Source organism: Pleurodeles waltl, chromosome 9, assembly GCF_031143425.1.
Source record: "Pleurodeles waltl isolate 20211129_DDA chromosome 9, aPleWal1.hap1.20221129, whole genome shotgun sequence".
NCBI lineage: Eukaryota > Metazoa > Chordata > Amphibia > Caudata > Salamandridae > Pleurodeles > Pleurodeles waltl.
The window spans coordinates 1,069,894,367-1,069,909,247 of NC_090448.1; the positions used below are offsets into that span (position 1 = coordinate 1,069,894,367).

The 14,881-nt window shown below is 44.3% G+C and overlaps 1 protein-coding gene across 4 annotated transcripts in view; it reads left to right on the plus strand.

Annotated features, from left to right (window-relative positions):
• The window catches only part of MDGA2 (MAM domain containing glycosylphosphatidylinositol anchor 2), a 1,412,234-nt gene that overhangs the window by 951,560 nt on the left and 445,793 nt on the right, over positions 1 to 14,881 (plus strand). For all 4 annotated transcript variants that reach the window (XM_069208709.1, XM_069208707.1, XM_069208708.1 and 1 more), the window contains exon 8: positions 3,875 to 4,168. In XM_069208709.1, coding sequence (XP_069064810.1) covers positions 3,875 to 4,168 — 294 coding nt within the window. The remainder of the gene's footprint in view (positions 1 to 3,874; positions 4,169 to 14,881) is intronic.

Sequence of the window (14,881 nt, forward strand, 5' to 3'; positions counted from 1 at the left end):
TATCTCCTGTTCTTCTGAGGTTTCAGGGACATCAAAAACTTCTCTTCACCCTGTTGCAGCACATGGACATTGCTTGCTGCAAGTCTTGCCCTGTTCCTCCTTCTTCCAGAAGCTCATGTCAATGTTAGAATAAACATCCAAGACAGATAGGTTCAATCTTTTTTTCCTCTTCTAAAATGTTTCCCTTTTGTCCTGTTTTCTTATTCTCAAAATCTTGCCAATTTATTCTGAATGGTGTAAGAGTAATAATGCCGACTTGTTTTCGTAACAGAACTTGTGATGGTCAGGCTGGTTTCTACAGTTTGGGATTTTCATCAAGTTTCACCCAGTTGGTTCTTCGATTTTTGCGGGTGTCCAGTTTGTTAACTTCTGTACTAATAAGAATGTGAATTTACTGGAAAAAATATTTACTAAATATAGATTGCAGATAATCTTAGCATATTGATGCAGCTAATAGGAATAATGTTCTAACACCCATACATTTTAAATTACTTAGTAAATTCATTATGTGAAAATATAGAAACAGATAAAATAAACATTTCAAAATAGGAGACTGAATGTTATATACATTAATAGGAAATACTCTAATGAGTATAACCATGAGGGTTGTAGGTGTGCAATTTGAGTAGTAATATGTCTAATAGACATTATAAAAGACATTATTAAATATTAATGATTGACTTCCAACTGGATTTTAATTAAAAGCATTTTTAAACCAACTACAATCTATGTTTCTTCAAAAGGAAAATCAAAAATAGGTATCTCTGAAACCATCATTCACTCAAATAAGACATACAATTCAACAACACCGTTGTTATTCTTATTTTCAGCTGTTCACGACATAGGGCAAGTTTATTTGGCTTCAAATAGAAATAAGCCCCTTTTAAATTTAAAGGTGGGATGGTAACATGAATGTTAGACCTGGCATCATTGGCATAGTCTCCCCTGTCTTTTTGCTTCTGCTTTTTATGTTGTGACTGTGTGCTGGACTTTGTCTTTGCTGGTTTTGGTACTCTGGGCCCTTTACTACTGCTGACCAGTGCTAAAGTGCAAGTCTTCTCTGTGTAAACTATATGTGTAATTGGCTTTTCCTTGATTGGCATATTTGAATTACTAGTAAGTCCCTAGTGCCCAGAGACTGTAAATCAAATACTACTAGTGGGTCTGCAGCACTGATTGTGCCACCCATGAGTAGCCCTGTAAACATGGCTCAGACCTGTCACTGCAGTGTCTGTGTGTGCAGTTTTTAACTGCCAATTCGACCTGGCAAGTGTACTCACTTACCAGGCCCAAACCTTCCCTTTTTGTACATGTAAGGCATCCCTAAGGTAGGCCCTAGTTAGCCCCATGGGCAGGGTGCAGGGTAAGTTAAAGGTAGAACATGTGCTGATGTGTTTTACATTTCCTGACAGTGAAATCCTGCCAAAGGTTTTCACTGTTGCAGGGCCTATCTCTTTCATAGGTTAACATGGGGTTGCCTTTAAATATCTTTTAAGTGCAGTTTCCCATTGGGAGCAGATAGGGATCAGGCGTTTGGGGTCTCTGAACTCAAAATTTATAAATACACCTTTTGGTAAAGTTGATTTTTAGATTGACAGTTCGAAAATGCCACTTTTAGAAAGTGGGCATTTTCTTGCTTAACCATTCTGTGCCCCTGCCTACCTGTGGAATCCATGTATGGGACAGCCTGACAGTTGGGCTGTTTGTGAATTCCCTCTAGACAGTGACACAAAGGGAGCTGGGGCGTAGCCTGCATATCCTGATGAGTCTCCTGGGCTACAGTGGGGTGAGAGGAGCTGACACGCCTAAAATGGCTGTGCCTGTCCTCACACAATGCAGTCTCCAACCCCATGGTGTGTGTCTGGGGCCAGGCCTGGGCAAGGCAGGATCTTGTGAACAAAAGAGACTTTCCTTTAAAGTTTTCCTACTTCAAAGGCAGAAAGGAGTATAAGTAGTGAACCCAAAACCCAAGCCTTTTAGATTACTTATGGATCAAGAGGAATCTCTGCCGAGGAGAAGAGCTGGAGAAGGAGTACTGCCCCGTTGCCTGTGAGTGTGCTTTGCTGGGCTGGCCTGGATTGCTGCTTCTGCCTGAGAGAAGACAAAGACTGGACTTTGCTGTATTTTCCTGCTTGTGAAGTGTCTCTAAGGTCTTGGACTGAGCTTGTCTCCTATTCTGAAGTCTCAGGGCCATCAAAGACTTCCTCTGCCAGCACCTGGACTCTCTTGCTGAGACTCCTACCCAGCCAAGTTGTGCCCAATCCAGTCCCTGGGCCCTTGAAAAGAGAAGCTGGTGGAATGAAGGCTGGAATCACAGGAGTCGGGGGGAAAAATTGATGCGGTACCCACTTTGTGGCTGACAAATTGATGCACAACCTGCATCACGGCTGGAAAATCGACGCAACACCCACTGGTGGCTGCCAAAATCAACGTATCACCCATACATTGTGGCTCTTCACCACCATGTGCTGGAATTTTTCATGCATCGTCGCTGGGTGTCAAAATCATCGCAAACCTGCGCTGGTCCAAAGCTGCTTCTCCATAAATTGATGCATTGCTCTTCTGCAGGAGAGAAAAACAATGCATCGACCTACACGACCAGAGAAGAAACAACAGACGGCCTCACTTGCAAGTTAGGAATCAACACATCGCTTACTTTTCCAACACACGCTTGCCTGTGAGGCTTTATTTGGTGATGATGCAAACAAGGTATTTTGTGTAAAAACAACTCATCCATTGTTTTCAATAGAGTAAGACTCTTTTTAATTTGAAAAAAATCATAACTTTGCTTGTGTATGTTGGAGTTTTGTCGTTTTGGTCGTGTTTGATTTAGACAAATATTGGCTATTTTTCTAAACTGGTGGTGTGTCACTTTTGTGGCGTTTCCACTGTATTACTGTGTGTGTTGGTACAAATACTTTACAGATTGCCTCTGACATAAGCCTGTCTGCTTGTGCCAAGCTACCGAGGGGATGAGTAGGGTTTATCTTAGGGATGTACTTTCATTACCCTGACTAGAGTGAGGGTCCCTTCTTGGACAGAGTGCAAACTGACTGCCAACCAGAGACCCCATTTCTAACAATGAAACAGAGAAATCTATGCACATTATGACCAATATTTTATGGCAATTTAGTGTAAATATATTAAAACAATTGCAGTGGGGTTCCAATCATTCCACTTACTTAATAGGTATCTGAGCTCAGCTTATTTCAGCTAATTTCAGTCATATATTTAAGGAGCCCTTTTTTTATTTCATCTAGTGAATGAAACTAATTTAAAAATCTTCATCTGGTAAATGAGACTAATTTAAAAATATTCTCCAGTTTCTGATTTGGGAGTAAACTTCAGAAAATGTGAGGAGTTAGCATATGGGATTGTCAGTTTGGACATTTGTGACCGTTCTCATTATCATTCCATCGCTTGAGAAATATGTGCATCACTCACAACATGGTTCCACATTAGACTGCTTTTGAAACAAACACAAATCTTTTGGAGTAGTCATTCTGGTTTTTTTACTAGCCAAACCTCTAAGAACAATTCTTCAAGTGTGACATTTCTTACCATTGTTCAGAAAAGTAATATAATTCATTCAAAAAATGCTGTTTCTATTACACTGTATGGTTTTCATTACTTTCCACCTGACATTCCTTTGTATGTGTTTTTAGAAGATTTATGGTTTTACTTTTGAAACTCATTCTGTTTTAGAAATTCAGTTAGCTCATTTATATCTACTGTAAATTATATGTTTAAGTGCCTTCTTTGAAATACTTCCAGCTATAATTTTAAAAATATAGACTGTCAGCATCCATAGAAATTTTCATTTTTTTTACTTTTTGGAACTCACCTTGTGGTATATGTGATTTTTCCTTTCAAGTTCCACCCAATTTGACTGTTCCTAAGGAGAAGTCCCCTTTGGTTACAAGAGAGGGAGACACCATTGAACTGCAGTGCCAGGTTTCGGGCAAACCAAAACCCATCATCTTGTGGTCCAGGGCTGATAAAGAGTTCCCAATGCCGGATGGATCAATGCAGATGGAGAGTTATGATGGGATTCTGAGGATTGTGAATGTTTCCAGGGAAATGACTGGATCCTACAAATGCCAGACTAGTCAATTCAATGGATTTAATGTGAAATCCAGGGAAGCCATGGTCCAACTGATTGTACAGTGTAAGTACACTCTATTTTCTTGATGTTACACAATAGAATTTTCTGAAGACTATACATTTAAATGTACTAATTGAGTTGGCAACCTATGTTACCACTGCAGAAGTATCAGCCTTTTCAGTTACCTGCACCAACCACTTTTTATATAAATATTCTGTGTTTCGGTGCATTTATTAAGGTACTGATGCACAAAAAAGTAGAATATGTAAAGTGAGGTTAAATTACTCTGCAGTGCAGGGAGTTACATTTTCTCCCTGTCCAATAAAATGTTTTCATTATGGTTTGATGGAGTCCAGAAGGTCACTGGGGAGACTGTTCCTGTATATGCCCCAAAGAGAGTTACCTTCCAAATCATTTAAACACTTTACACTTATATAAGGATTACTCTTGATACTCTCAGATATGAAAGGGTTTCTTTAGCAAAATGTTTGAAAAACAATTGTGACACAAACTTAGTTCCGGTGTGCAAGAGACGTCAGTATGAAAGAAGAAGAATGGAGATGTTCTACCAATAGTCTTTAAGGCTGCTATCTGAACTCCTTACAAATCAACCAAAATATGTTCATGTTAATCATTATTCTCATTACTAAATCATTTACTAGGCACTCAGTACTCAGCTGTGTAAAGGAGGAGCAGAGAGTGGTGTATCCAATAACTGGCATTTAGTTCATTTGGTAGTGTTGGTTTCTAGGGTTCCTTTGGGGTTTCAGTAATAAATTATGGCTTTTTGCAGGGGGTGTGCATGAAAAAACAATATGAATTTGGATTGAGTGGTTCTTTTGGGGCTCTGTGATATAAAGAACTGCGATTTTGCCTCAGTCCTGCATAAGTAAGTTAAGAGACATAATTGTGTTTTTAGTGAGTCTTAAATGGCATTCTGGAGGTGAATGGATTGAGGAAGATGAGAAAGGAAAAATGATTTTCATTTCATTGGCATAGTGTTCGTTCAATGGTCTGTTTTTAGACATTATAGCATCTAGAGCAGCATTTTATTGATGGAGTAAAGAAACTGGGTTCTATAAGTCAGCCTCCAGGAACCCACAGCATGTAGAGGAATTTGGTGGTGACCAAGGAGATTACCAGTAGACAGAACATAACTGTTCAAGATCTTCAGAAGGGAACCGTTATATTTTCATGCTGTTGATGAGAAGAGAGAGCAGGCTTGTGAATAATGTTGAGTGAACAATGGTGTTGAGCTAAAATTAACTCTTTGCCCTCAAGCAGTGGTATCTAAGCACTTCAAATGCCTGGTTTAACTAGATCAAATATTGAGAAAATGATCCCAAAGACTGGAAAGGCTAAGGTATACAGTTGGGATAGAAATGATAAGCGCTAAGCTGTTTTTAAATCTCAGATGGTCCATTTGTCCATGCTCTACAATTGACAAGCATGTAGTTCAGAGCTTCAGGATAATCACAGAAAGCCTTCGACTTACTGTTCTGGTTTTGATGCTCATATGCATATTTTCAAATCCTATGCTTTCATATACAAACTAAGAGCAAATGGTGTCTAAGATAGGGACGTATTATAAATTCAGTGTGTGTAAAAAAAGTATACCTATGTTCAAGACCACTTGAGTTCCTTAGTGCGCAGCCAGACGATAATAATTCCATTTCACATTACAAAATACGAGAAAGTGTTTTAAGCCTGTCCATCTCCAACAAAGGGAATTAAGCAATTTAATTTCAAGTAGTTCAATTTATGGGTAAATGATAATGCTGAAATGGGCTCACTGTATATTCTGACGTTATTATAATATAAAATCATTACATTTTGTTTAAAATCTTCTTATCAAAACTACATTGCTACACTACTGGACTGCTCTCTAGAACACCACTAGCAGTCATTCAGAACTGTTGTCTATCATTGTCTATTACTTTCTAAATTATAATTTTTGAATAATCTCATTGACGTTCAATATCGGTTGGTGTCATAATAGTGTCATAATAGTTGTAATTTGGAACTGTCACATACTTTTAGATCACGATCTTTGTTGAACTGCTAAGTTTTTACCTGATATGCACCATAAAAAAAAACATTTTTTTCATAGGAAATTCTGCTAATTTAATGAGCACAGCTATGCAGTGAGTGATATAGTGGAACAACTTCCTTGCCAAAGTTACTTTGTACTGAACCAGCAGATTTCTTTACAGTGGTTTTTAAATTGATAATGCTAATTTGTAGCTTGAATTTCACAGAACTAGTTATACATATTTTAACCTATTTAAAACATGAGAATGGGGAGCAGCAAACAAAGAATTATAGGATGCACTAACAAATGGTCACAAGAAGTGGTGGCAAATTACACACAGATATTTTGTGACCAATCTTTAATTTTGTTATATGACTGATGACCTATGTACCAATTGGTCACATCACAAAATGTCCAGTGGCAGTGGGTCTCAAAGGCCAGCTGTTCGACCATTGTGTTTTGCCACTAGCAATTCATGATTTCTTGTGAATCGCAAACTGTGAGCCACAAAACAAAATTTACAACAGTGTCAACCACACTGTTTGTGATTCGCAAATGGGTCACAAGGGACCTGCCTCATTAATATTGCACCACATTTGGAAATGGCTGCACTCACAGGGAGGGTGGCCTTCTGTGGTCATCAGACCTCCATATCTGTGACTGCTTTTTAAATAAAGCAGTTTTGTTTTTTTAATGTAGCCCTTTTTCCTTAAAGGAAAACGGGGTGCATTTCAAAAATAAAAACAAAATGTTTCAGTTGCATTTTTTCAGAAAACCTTTTGGCACCCCATTGAGGACCCCTTCCAGTTTTAGAATGGGTTACCACCAATTTAAATTCTTTTGTGACTGCATTCACTGTTGCAAAGCAATCATACATGGGCCTGCGAGTTCCAATTAGGAAGGGATGCCCTTGGCACGCCCCTTCCTAATAGCGAGTCACAGTCCCTATTTTGCAAGTGAGTAGCAGGTTACTGAGTCACAAAATAGGGATGGCACATGCTACAAGGTTGTTCTGCGGTTGCAAACGGCACATTTTTTCGTTTGTGACTGCAAAACAGTTTTATACATCTGGCCCCTAATGATCTGATTGATGAATATTAATTAGGAAGGTCACTATTTGTGACCCCCTGTGATTGGCTACAACATGGGGATGTTTACATTCCCAAATGAGAAAAAAAAATTCCTTAAAGGATCTGGTCTCCCAATTGAAAGAAAATACATAGAGGGAAGGAGGCTTCCTGTTCCTCGTGATATTGCTGACACCATTCACAAAGGGGGCTTCCCCCTTGAATGGAAGCCTAATGGCATGTTTTAATCCACATTGTGCATTAAGATAGGAGAATAGATAAAGTAGTGTAAGTGAATTACACCAACAGAAAAAATGCTTTGCCCAAAGGGCTGGCGGTGGTGCAGGATGCCATCAGCCAGGACGGTGCTGCCCTGCTGATTACAACCTTGTTCTCCTGGCAGCCTTTTCTTGGCAGTTCCTTCGCCATGAAAAGGCTGGCGGAGAACAAGCGCAGGGGTCCCCCTTCCCAGCACCCTCGAAATATGCACTATCTGCTGTGCAGACAGCTCACATTTCGAGGGTTCTGGTGCTCCCTGCATGCTGCAGCATTGCCACCAGCTCTATTATGAGCCAGCGACAATGCTGCCACCCTTTTCCCACTGGGCTGAACAGCCATGTAGGAAAGTCATAATGGGGCCGGCGGGGAAGTCAACCACATGGCACCAACCACCCAGTCGGGAGTTTACGGATGGGTGTTTCTATCCGCCAAACTCTTAATCAGCTCCTTAGTACTGTTAAGGCTTCAGGCTACTAGTCCACCACCAGAATGTAAATACAAGACTAATTATGTTTAAGGTGGAAAAATGTTCCTGAAGGCAGACCATTTTCTTTCCCTGACATAGATCAACCAATTTTTGAAGAGGAATGTTGATAAAGCTGGTTGCAATGAAAGCATGCCTCGTAGGATGAGTAGCAAATCTGTTCTCTAAACATTTATTCCATAGCATTGTGTTACAAGTTTCACAGGCTATAAAGCCTTTGAAATGCATTGGACGGGACATCTGCCACATTTGTGATGGAGTGTCACATCTGCCAAACTCTAGGTACTGCAGTAATTGTATTTTGTTGTTTTAAATGTTTGCTGTGAAGAATTCACAAATATTTCCAGTTGTGATGTATACAAACGCATGTGCATTGTGTTTCATTTAATAGACTGAAATGAAGTGTAACTTTGAAACTGTGTGATTACTTGGAAAATGGGCTAGCAGTTTAGTGTTGCTTGTTTATCAATGGGCTTTCAGACATCTTTAGTAGTTGCCAGCACTGGAACTTATCTTTTGCTCCTCAAACATAGGAAGGAAGAACCTGTAGGATTTCGGCTTCTATAACCCAGCTCTAAAGTCTTGGGCTGATACATCTATCTATCATATAGAGATAGTGCTGCTTCACAAATGGATATTGTGATATCTTTGTAAATTTTGACTTACTCATACTAACCAATTCCTGTAGCTGCTCGTCATTAAAGTATGACTGTACATCCACTTGCATGAGACCAAATTCGAAAATGAAAGAAAATTCAAAGTAGACAATAATGAAATATGTTGTATACTTCCAGAAAATAATTAAAGACCTCATCCAAGTGCATATCTAAAGTATTTTTCCTGCTAGTAAATTACGCTGTTTTTGAATCATTTTATTGGAGAGGTGTGCTGAAAATGCAATTTTGCCAACCTCTTTTTAAAAATGTGTGAGTGATCATCCATGCAGTAATCTTATTTGGTCTGGCTTGACAGGAAAGATGTCTACAGTACTTATTGCTACCAATTCTTTAAAATATGTATAGAATGACCCCACGTGCAGTAAGCTTTGGATACAACTCGTGTTGTACTATGTAAGCTTTTATTATAAATAGAAACAAGTAAACTGTTAAGAAATGTAATTATTTTCGTTCTTATTGTGTGAAAAAAATGCATTTCTTTTCCTCCATTTTTTGCCTCCCTGCCATTTTTCAAGCATTAGTAAACAATGCTTGCTTCCATACTTTTCAAGCAAAAATCAAGGGGAAAACATTTGCTCCTCCTTTTGCATCCACAGTGAAAAATCGTGATGGCAGGCAAAGCGTTTTGAATTCGAACGAACATACACTGTGAAAATATCTCGACGTGACAATGAAAGGCAACACGTTCACGAAAATTCACCAACAGAGATTTCCAAATTTGCCTTCGTGCGACAGAAACATGAACGCCACACCAGATAATCGGCCATGCAACTGTCTGGCTTTGTAAACAATGCCTCTTATGGTCGTGCATGTGAACTCTGGGTGAGTGGTCTGCGCCCCACAGCCCGTGCCAACCCTACACGTCCAATAAAAGACTGAGAACGGATTTTGAAGAATAGGGTCTGTGTGTGCGCCGGGGACAGGAGGGAGGGATTGCTGTATTGTTCATCGTGTGAGCAGAAGCTGCTCCAGTCACGGCGAGAACCCCAATCTTTTCGTAATCATTTCTGCGCTCTACAGTTTGCCTGCCTCCTGCTTGAGTTTAGCCCAAATGTAAATCGGTTGATGGCTGTGCAAACTTGTACATAGTGGCAATCACTGCTTGGTTTGCACTTCAAAACATCATGACGTCCCTCTAATCAACGTTGTTTTATAAATAGCCACTTTCTCACGCTTTGGCAAGGAATATGTTAACCCTGTTCTGATAACACGCTGCTGTTTGAAAACCCGCCGTGAAAATGCAATTACTAGGACTTTCCTGCAAGCGTGTCTTCACATGCTGGTAAGTATAAAATGCCGTGCTTGCTGTAAATTGAACGCGGGTCCCCTAAGGAGGCCTCCCCCAGGATGGCTGCGTGACCTGATCTTTCTATCACCAGCCAGGGACGTGATGGCGATTAGCTATCGATTTGCACAACGACGAGATTCTGAGGGCCCCCGTGGGGCGGGATCACGCCCCCCTTAAGATTTTCATTAATTACTGTGACACTGGGATAACATTTGAGTTTAGAAAGATTGCTGTGACAAATCGCTGCGGCCTCACTCCACCATTAGAAATGCGAGCCCTGACAAAGCCAATAGTTTCACTTTAGTGCTCTTGTACTGTTAGGTGCTAGCATGCCACCATTTTAGAAGGGAAAGCACTGCGGTCTCGAATAACTCGTGCGTTGCCACTACAGGAAGTTGACCATATTTACAGGCTCTTGCAGCTGAGGGCGGAAGGAGCAGGCCAGTGTGATAAATGAACATCAGATGGTTTGTAGCGTTATTTTGTGCGAACTTGGGCTGAGGGCTTTGGAGCGCCTGCCTCGCATGGGCGCTAGATTCATTGATTGAGGCACCGGAGGTTAAGTGACTTGCCCAGATTCGTAGTTTGTTGAGATGCTGGGACCAGAATCTGATTCGCCAGTTCCAAAGCTGCAGCTCTGGCCATGAGGCCACATGCCCACCTGAATGTATGCTTGATACACACATTACACAGACCTTTCTACAATACTGGCTGTTTGTGGGCTTGTTTCATGGTGTGCTGTGTCGGTTTTATTGTTGATTTTCCTGATATAAAAACAAACATTTCCTGCAGCAAGTTCAAATCCATGCAGTTTCCCACACCTTACAAAACACTTTTACAATGTGTCTTTGTAAGTTCAAAATTGCCTGCAATTTGCAAACCTGTTTGATTTTTAGCTATCTGATTCACTAATGGGAACCACTTTTATTTTGGTGTCTGTGCCTATATTCAGTTTTAGTCCGAATCTGGGCCCAGCAGCTGTAAAGTTGTCCTTGAAGAGAGGTGGCTTAAAGAGTTTGATTAGGGCCAGAGTCGACCTTTACCACGATATCACCCTAGTGCCAAGTTGTTTGTTGGAGGGGGTGGGGTTAATTGTGTTTGGCAGCAGCAGGTGGGAGGAAGGCAGGGAGACAAGAACGGAGGCTGGAGGGGGGAATATTGAAAATAGCACTTGAATCACTCGAGTTAGGTGGCAGGGACTCTGCTGTCTGCATTACCTTAATACATAGAGGTGGTCATTCTGACCCCGGCGGTAAAATGCACTTACCGCCGGTCAGAAGACCGCCATAACACCGCCGCGGCCGCGGAAACCCGCCACGGTCATTCTGACCCGCAGAAGGCAAACCTCCGAAAATCCGACAGCCACAACCGACCGCCAGACCAGCGGTCGGCGGAAAGGTGGAGGTGACCAAACCTCCACCGCCACGCCAACAGAAATACGCCCATGCCATTACGACCCACGAATCCACGCGGCGGTCATTCAAACGCGGTATTCCATTGGCGGGACACACCGCCGCGCTCAGAATACACACAAACGAACAAAACTCAGCCACATTGGACGATTTGAATCCCACACACCTGATACACATACACACACCACTCCCACACACACAATACAATATAAAACACCCACCCACATCACCCACAAACCCCTACGCAAAAAAATTCTGAAAGAAGGCCAGAGCGAGACACCAGCATCCACAAACTAACAGCCACAGCCACTCAACACCATCACCCACACACTATCCACACACAAAACAACACCCACCACCACACTCAACTCACTTAAATACACATACTCCACCCCACACATCATACACACCACCCCATGGCACCCCAAAGACAACCCCGCTTCACAGACGAAGAACTCAGGGTCATGGTGGAGGAAATCGTTCGGGTAGAGCCCCAGCTGTTCGGCACACAGATACAATACACCAGCATTGCCCGGAGGACGGAGCTATGGCAGAGGATTGTCGACAGGGTCAACGCAGTGGGACAGCACCCCAGAAATCGGGAAGACATCAGGAAGCGATGGAACGACCTACGGGGGAAGGTGCGTTCCATGGGATCCAGGCACAACATCGCCGTGCAGAAGACTGGCGGAGGACCCCCACCTCAACCCCCACAATTCACATCATGGGAGGAGGAAGTCTTGAACATCCTGCATCCTGACGGCCTCGCAGGAGTCGGCGGAGGAATGGATACTGGTAAGTTGAAGCTTCAATACTGCTTCCCCCCCACCTGCATGCCAAATCATACCCCAACCCTCACCCCCATCCTCGAACCCCACCCTCACCCCCACCACCATCCTCACCCCCACCCTCACCCCCACCACCCTCACCCCCACCACCATCCTCACCCCCACCCCCAGCACACCTATTCCCCGCCAATGTCTCACCATCACAACCCACACATCCCAAAACCTAGGCCTGCATGCGTCCACTAAGCATGGACACCCATCACCAAAGCATGCCCAATGCATATACACATCCCCCCCACAAGCCACCCTCACCAAAGCCCCCACACACGAATGCCAGCACTTGGGGACACGAGAACCCATAGATACACCCATATGCCACACATTGAAACTATAACCATACCTCTATACCCCTGCAGGACCCGACCGTCAACACACCGCGGCGGAGGGGCCAGAATTCTCCACACCCCCCACCCAAGAGGCCGTCAGCGATGACAGCAGCTCTGTCGACCTGGACACCGATGACCAGCCCGGGCCATCGGGGACCTCTGGACAGTCGGTTCCCCTCACACAGGCCCAGGCCACTACAGACCCAAACCCCTCTGGGAACACCAGCACAGCTCCCACCCAGCGGGCCCATGCCTCTGTCTCCAGGGCGCGTCAATCTGCGGTGTGTCTACCACTACAGGGCACCCAGGATAACCCACCACCCCAACAACAACAGGGACCTGGGGGCAGTGGTAGTGGGCACACCGGCCAGGGGGCAGAGGCCCAGGGAAACAGGGCAACTCGGAGGGCAGCTGTGCGACAGGGGGGGGAGGAGAGGCCCAGGGAACCCACTCTCCACGAGGTCCTCACCACCATCATGGGAGCATACAACCGCTCCCAGGAGACGATGGCGACGGTACTGGCCCGGTTCCAGGAGATCCAGGTACTGCAGGAGGAACACTATCGGGGGTACAGGGAGGACATCAGAGCCATCAACACCACCCTGGTTACCATGGTAGGGCTGCTGCAGGACCTCGTCAACACCAGGGCGGACACTCAACAACACCCAAGGGCCCCTGCCACTAGCCTGGACCAAGAACAGCCAACCACCTCCGCCGGCGCTAGTGGACAGGAGGCCCCCGCACAGCAGCAGCCCACCAGACCCCCACCTCCTGCAGGAGAAGAACCACCCCGCAAGAGGGCCCTGAGATCTCGCAAGAAGACAGAGTAGGATGTCAAGACCCCCGCCAGCAATGGATACCACCTGATGTCATCCCACTGTCCCACATTGTCACCCTGTCCATCCTTGAACTGCCCATGCTCCATCTCTCCACAGGCCTCTGGACAATGCACCTGTGTGACTGTTACTCTGGACTCTGCCATGGACATTCCTTCACCATAGCCCCCACCCACTTGAAACCACCCATCCCATTTTGAGCACTTAAATAAACACCTATTTTGCACCAAAATATCTGGAGTCTGGCTGTGATTTCAATATATTGTAATTGACATGACAGTGCAAATATGTCCTTGTACATGGTGAAGTCAACAAACAGCTGCCACAAAGCTGTAGTCCATGGGGAAACGAAGCACAGGACTCGTAGTGGGGACCCCAGATCTGAAATAGGGAGGGAAAAGCCAAAACTCAGTCATCATACACTGGGGCAAATAGACAGGCAGCAGAGATGCAGGAGAGTAGTTAACATTTACTAAATTATCTTTGAAATGTTACCTGTGTCCTATTGGAAGTACTGTTCAATGATTCTGTCCCTGTTGTCTGTTTCAGCCCCGTCGTCTTCCTCCTCGTCACTCTCCTCAGGTTCCACCGCTGCCACATCACCACCGTCTCGACCATCCTCCTGCAGGAAAGGCACCTGGCGGCGCAAAGCCAGGTTGTGAAGCATGCAGCAGGCCACGATGATGTGACACACCTTCTTAGGTGAGTACATTAGGGATCCACCTGTCATATGCAGGCACCTAAACCTGGCCTTTAGGAGGCCAAAGGTGCGTTCGATCACCCTCCTAGTACGCCCATGGGCCTCATTGTACCGTTCCTCTGCCCTGGTCCGGGGATTCCTTACTGGGGTCAGTAGCCACGACAGGTTGGGGTACCCAGAGTCCCCCACTAGCCATACACGGTGTCTCTGTAGCAGTTCCATCACGTAAGGGATGCTGCTATTCCTGAGGATGTAGGCGTCATGCACTGACCCTGGGAATTTGGCATTTACATGCGAGATGTACTGGTCAGCCAAACACACCACCTGGATGTTCATTGAATGGTAATTTTTTCTGTTCCTGTACACCTGCTCCCTGTCTCTTGGGGGAACCAAAGCCACATGGGTCCCATCAATGGCACCAATTACGTTGGGAATATGTCCAAGGGCGTAGAAATCACCCTTCACTGTAGCCAATTCGCCCACCTCAGGGAAAATGATGTAGCTCCTCACGGATTTCATCAGGGCAGACAACACTCTGGATAACACCTTCGAAAACATGGGCTGAGACATCCCAGAAGCAATTCCCACTGTTGTCTGAAATGACCCACTTGCCAAGAAATGGAGTACTGACATGACCTGCACCAGAGGGGGAATCCCTGTGGGTTGGCGGATGGGGGACATCAGGTCGGGCTCCAGCTGGGCACACAGTTCATGGATAGTGGCACGGTTAAGACGGTAGGTCAGGATAATGTGGCGTTCTTCCATTGTCGACAGGTCCACCAGCGGTCGGTACACGGGAGGATTCATCCGTCTCCTCGCCCAACCCA